The following is a 6,430-nucleotide window of genomic DNA, read 5'->3' on the forward strand; positions in this document are numbered from 1 at the left end:
CGGACTTTCCATCACTCGTTAAATCAAAGTCAGTTGTAGGTGTTTTTCACTTTCTTGGGGAAAAAAAAAAAAAAAAGAGAGAAAATTAATAATAATAATAATAATAATAATAATAATAATAATAATAATAATAATAATAATAATAATAATAATAATAATAATAATAATAATAATAATAATAATTTCTTTTGGAAAAATTATTCAAAGTACTGATGCATTTCTCCAGGACACCCTGGCCTTAGCCTCCATGATGCCAGTGGTGAGACTGACACACAACCAATTCTGTCAGTCCTCTTCTGTTACAGTAGATACTGAATCTCAGTGCACTCTAAAGATGACAAAACATTTTCATCTTGTACCCTGTACTGCTACTTCAGCTAAATAACTAAGGTGGGATTACAGGTTTTGCTTTATGGTTATGACTGAAAATAAATTCTCTTGAAGCCAAATATGGCAAAGATTTAAGAAGATGCAGTGCTTGACAGCTAAGAAAACAATGTTTTGAATGTACAGGCCCTTCCTCTTCCTCTTATGAGTTGATTTTATAAAACTATTTCTCTCTTGCAATTGTGTCCCATCATAATGACTACAGAAACTTATATATTTCTACTTTTGAGAAAAAGCCAGTAGTGTGACTCTGAACATAAAATTGATTATTGTAAGTGGAAGCTGAATCTTCTCTTTTGTACAAGAAGGTGGCACAAGTTTGAAAAACAGCGATTTCTTTTTCTGCCGTTTGAAGCATAGAGAAGCAGGGAAAGAAAAGAAAAGAAAAGAAAAGAAAAGAAAAGAAAAGAAAAGAAAAGAAAAGAAAAGAAAAGAAAAGAAAAGAAAAGAAAAGAAAAGAAAAGAAAAGAAAAGAAAAGAAAAGAAAAGAAAAGAAAAGAAAAGAAAAGAAAAGAAAAGAAAAGAAAAGAAAAGAAAAGAAAAGAAAAGAAAAGAAGGAAAAAATGTTGTTTTTGTTTTTCCCTGGCTTCCTCCCATTATACTGATCTGATTCTTTTCGTTGTTAGTGATAGCCATTTTCTATTACAAAGACATATCTCCTGGTGACTATGTGCAGTATATTTCACATCTGCTACTGCTTAAAATGGCATGTGACAAAGCGCACAAGAGAAATTTGACAGAGTCCCTCCATAACTGAAAAGTCAGCCAGCACACTGAACATGGTCGTGGTCAAAATTTTCATGATCACCAGCTGTGAATGCAATAATCCAATAAATATTTTGCAAACAATATTGATCCTGGCACTGAATGAACCCTGTTTAGATTTTCCTTTGCAGAAGAGTTGAGAAGTGACATTAAGGGTGTGCTTTCATGAAGAAATAATATACGATTAGTTAACAAAAATAAAATAAAGGAAAATGAAGAGGGATTTGCACATATTTTACATTTCAGGAAGGTGTGATATCACAAACAGAAACAAAGCTTTAAAGTAAGTTACAAATGAATGCTAAAGTACATTGTTTATGGGAGTCTTAATCAATGCACATATTAGAAAAAAAAATATTCCTGACAACTCAAATTGAGTTTGATTTGTGGTTTATTCTTTTATTGAAAACCTGTTTCTTAAGTGGGTTCACTTATCATTCTTGCTTCTACAGAACAGGCTAGTATACAAAAATAAAATCTAATTTCTTAGAAATAGCTATAGTCCTTACAGTTAATCCTTACTCTTGTCCATACAATATATGTAGTATGACAGTATGATACTTTTTTTGTAGTATGACATATGATACTCTCATAAAGTCTCTTTAGCTCACATGTAGGCAAGAAAATTCTTGAAAGAAAAATGCAAATTTATATTTCTTCCAAATTCTAGCCACCTTGACATTGCAAAACAGAATCTATAAGGCCATCACTGTTGTATACTTGGAAGTGGTGGTGTCACAGTCCCTGGGGGTGTTCAAGGAAAGGTTGGACCTGGTGCTTAAGGACACGGTTTAGTGGGTGATATTGATAGTAGGGTGATGGTTAGACCAGATGATCTTGGAGTTCTCTTCCAACCTTAATGATTTGGTGATTATTATTTACATTTTGTCCTACCTGAATTCAGATTTTATATATGTATAGTTTCTCAATCTTAAATTCTCTCTATTTTTTTTTCCTTTCTTTCTTCTATGGCTTCAAGGATCTTCAGAAATAGCTTGAATCACCCTTCCAAAATTAACAGTCGCAGATTCCTCTTCCCTTCTTTTACAATACAAGGTTACATTAAAATGTGTCTTTTTCCTACATTATGTTCCATCCCTCTTTTTTTCAACACACATAAAAGTTTAAAGTGGCTAACGGAGGAATGTCGCTCCTCTACGTTTTCAGTGGAATTCTGAATTTTTCTACTTTACATGACCAAAATAACATTTAATACCAAAAACAAACAAGAAACAGTGAATAACAGTTTGTATTAGAGCCCAAAAATAAGTCACATTAAATCTTTATTAATACAAAAAAAAAATCTTTATGTAAAAAATAGTTCATTCTGTACACTTAGAGAAAGGATAAAGATGAAGCTGCACAACAAAAATAAGATAAAAAGATACAACAAGGCAATTTAAAGATTCCTGAAACTGTGTGCTTATCATTGTGTTCTTTTCTGCTGTCATGTGCCAGGCACCCATTACCTGCACCAAAATTATAAGCTTCCTGAAACTGGTGCTTGATATACTTTAGATTTTTAAGCATAACCATAACAACTACTACTTTATAATGCAAAAGTTACACTTATATTGATGTTTGCGATTGTTACTTCATCCAGTGATGGACAAAGGTCAGATAGATTTGGTGACAGTACATCAAAAGGTTGCATAGATGCACAGAAGTGATGTCATCCAGCAAAATATTTGTAATTTTCTATGACCATTGATGCATTTCAGTCATACCCAGTAGAATAAACAACCTGATGTACTGCTTTGCAGAGCTGAAGGCCAAATGAAAGTATACTAGAGTACATTTCAAAGCAAGATTCATGACAAAGGTAGACTTGGTTAATAACATTATTTGAGTTGAACATACTGCCAGTTCCTAGACCTAAGAAACTAAGCTGACAGACAGCAGTGAATACTAATAGTCACTTGAGAACAAGTGGGTCTTTAAGAGGCAGGTGAGAGTAATCTAAAAGTAAAACAGAGCTGCAGGTATCAACTCTGATTACGGTTGCTCTTCTGCTTGGCAAATGTCAGTGTCCATTAGGATTACTGGTTTCTTGTATCTCTGCTATTTTATCCTTAAACATGCATAGACGTGAATGAAAGTTGTACCTGTGCATTTAAGTTTGGGATCTACACACCCAACTGGAACAAAGAACAAACTGATTACTGTTTCTTTGTGTAATCAGGCTTTATAAAACCAAAGTTATTAGCAGGCATGCTTGTAAACTCTGCTCACTGTTAGTGATACTTAATACATGATAAAAACATACACCTTACAGTCCGGAGCAGGACTGCTCTGTTTTTATCCTGTTTACAGCAGAGTGATTGTCTACAGAGCTGACATATTTGAGGTAAAACTTAGATACAGTATCAGCTATTGCAAAGTCATACCATAAATATATTTCTCCTAAACCTACACTATCTTACATCGTTTTTTTCCTTTCTCCTTTTTTCTAAGTATCCAGGTAAGTCATCAGGATATCAGGATATTTAATCCAGGTAACTTTCATTAGTCATCTCAAATTATAGTAACTCTGTAATGAAAAAGGTAAGTCATGGACATGTCCATTAAGCAACTTTGTTTAAGCTACTGCCAAAACTTTTTTTGTTTTTTTTTTTTTTGAAAGTACACCTTTCCTCTCTCTTAAACGTCTTGTTGTCTTCTCGCAGTTGAACCCAGACATTCAGAAGATCCCAAGCCTCTTGGAAAAATAAGTCTGTGCATAGTATCTCAGTCGGTAATTCAGTTTGCTGTCATATTCAACTGTTGGCACTGCAGAAGTATATATACAAAAAGGTTATGCGTAAGATTATCATTACTTTTTCCACAATGGTATTTATCTGCCTAAGTATTTTTGGATTCATTCATGTAATCTTTTTAACAAAGTAAAATGGAACTGCATAAGTAGGTGTGCAAGTGCTACGGGTAGATGATTTAATAAATATTGCTACAAATGACAATAATAGTCACTAGCAAAATACATAATATGAGTCCAATTATTAAAATGAAAATGTGGGACGCTTCTGAAGCCATACCCTTGCAGTATCTTTTATTTAAGTCATCAAAATAGCATTGTTCCCCCAGATTGTTTTAGCTGATTATGACTTGTTTAACACTTTTACCAAAGGGAAAACACAATGAGTAAGAACAGGACTCACCTGCTTGCAGATAGTGTTTTTCTGCCAACAGTTGGTGGAGATGGTTCACAGTGGAAAAAGCTTTTTATCCACCAACATTTATCAAGTAATTCAGGTAACCCTGGAAAAAGGGAAAAAGCTCACACTGTTAGACACTAGCAGAATAACAAAGAGAGAGAATCCAGAATACTGCAAGAAGGGAACAATACCATGAAATGCTTTGTCCTGGTCTGCAACATTCACAGGATCTGAAGAGCAGGAGGAGCTGGAAGAAACACTGGATTCTGAGTTCTGTCTTGCTGTTCACAGAAAAGAAGGACATACATTATGGAAAAAATGAATGGATTTCTATACCAATACATTTTCAGAACTGCTACTATCTCAGAGAGAACAATGTTTGTAAAAGATAAACTTAGCTACAGGCACTTAGCTGCTGAGTATGGCTTCAATATTTTATATACCAATTTACTTTGGTTGTTTAGGTTTAAGCTTTTAACCTGAGATCAAAATGATCTCAGTCTACTTATAAAAGCATGTTGAGATCTGCTTGTACAGATTTCATGAAATCAGCAATGTATCTCATGATCATTTACACATTATACTATAATCAGGCACAAAACAACATCTATACCTTCCATTGTGGTACAATTAAGAGTACTGTATTTGTGCTATAGCATTGCACCTTGTGCTACAGGGTCTTAAAAAGACCAGATGTAGTCTCACACTGGCAACTGCTTCATGTACTAAGAAACAAATCTGTGAGTTGATAATGCATTCTAAATCTGCAAAACAAATATGAAATACAGCTAGAAGCCAAGATTTGTTTGCCTAATGTTTTTTCAATGTCATGTTTTACAGTAAGAAGACTGATACCATGCATTCCTAATGAGCTATTCTAAAAAAAAAAAAAAAAAAAAAAAATAGGTGAATAACCAGAAGCAGATACTCATTAAAACTGCAGTTCCTGGATAGAGGAGGAAAAAAAAAAAAAAAAAAAAAAAAAAAAAAAACTCTCCGAGCAAGTCAAAAAAAAGACCACAGCAAAAACACCCTCTTGCCTCCAGCTCATTCAGAAATCTCCCGAAACAATTCCTAACTTTCTCCTGCGGCAACAACTCGGGTGTCTCTCAGCCCCCGGAGCATCCCCGAGACGGGGGGATCGCGGGGCAGCTCCGCACCCCCCAGAGCACTTACTGCGGTAGTACTGGTTCTTGGCCAGCAGGCAGCCGGCGGAGGGTACTGAGGCCATAGCAGCAGGGAAAACGCTTCTCTCCGGTGGAGAAGCAGCCGTCGGGAGGACCCTATATAGATGGGTCACGGCGGCGGGCGGCCCTCCCTGGGGGCGGTGGGACGGCACGGGATGGGATGGGATGGAGCCAGCTCACGCCGCGCTGCTGCCCCCAACCCGTGTCCCCTCCGTGCTACCAACAGTACTGACAGTGGCATGTGCTTGGGGCACAGCCTGGGACTTCTTCCTCAGGACACTTTTCCGTGGTGCATTAAAAAAAAATAAAAATCTTCCCCTCGATAAATGCACAACCCTCTTTACATTTTTTTTAAACCTTATCTCAAGGCAAATTGTCGTAAAATGTGCTGCCTTCCCTCTCACAGTCTTTAATGGTGAAAAAGTAACTTTGGCTATTTGAAGTGCTCCTGCTCCACAAGGAAGTATTTTATCACTTTTTTTTTTTCATAACAAGAGTCATGGGTCAGAATATGGGTGGTGTGTGATATACCATGGTACTGCAATGTATCTGACCGCCTGAGTACTGTGCCCTATCTCAGATGATAAGGACATAGTTCATAGTAGTTCCTCACGTATTTCTAAGCATATAAATCGTACTGCAGGGAAACTGCTTGTAAGATAAAACTTGTACAGCAGCTGGGCCAGATGAGCCTTTTTACTGACCTGCGCCTGAATCTTTGACAACGTGGTGGTCTTTCCTGAGCAAAGTCTTAAGGGTCACCTTTGTGACTGAGACATAAAACAGTTTGCATCTGGGCTGGTACCAAGAACTTGCATGAATTAACTATTATGTTTATCTTGTTATGTAAAAAAGCACCAACAAAGTAGAAAATTCTGCAAGTGCTTTGATAACCATTTCACAGCTCTTCCTTGCCCTGTGTCTGGGCATCTGTAGTGG

General features: G+C 36.2%; 1 protein-coding gene across 1 annotated transcript; it reads right to left on the minus strand.

Moving 5' to 3' along the window:
* Nucleotides 1-1,525: 1,525 nt before the first annotated feature.
* Nucleotides 1,526-5,639, minus strand: PPDPFL (pancreatic progenitor cell differentiation and proliferation factor like). The gene is made up of 4 exons (XM_068671710.1): nucleotides 5,481-5,639; nucleotides 4,496-4,585; nucleotides 4,308-4,407; nucleotides 1,526-3,921 (listed from the first exon to the last, which is right to left on the minus strand). Exons 1-4 carry the CDS (start codon nucleotides 5,533-5,535, stop codon nucleotides 3,909-3,911), a joined length of 258 nt encoding a protein of 85 aa, XP_068527811.1. The 5' UTR covers nucleotides 5,536-5,639; the 3' UTR covers nucleotides 1,526-3,908.
* Between the last annotated feature and the right edge of the window lie 791 nt (nucleotides 5,640-6,430).

This window comes from Anas acuta, chromosome 2 (assembly GCF_963932015.1).
Source record: "Anas acuta chromosome 2, bAnaAcu1.1, whole genome shotgun sequence".
Classification (NCBI taxonomy): Eukaryota; Metazoa; Chordata; class Aves; order Anseriformes; family Anatidae; genus Anas; species Anas acuta.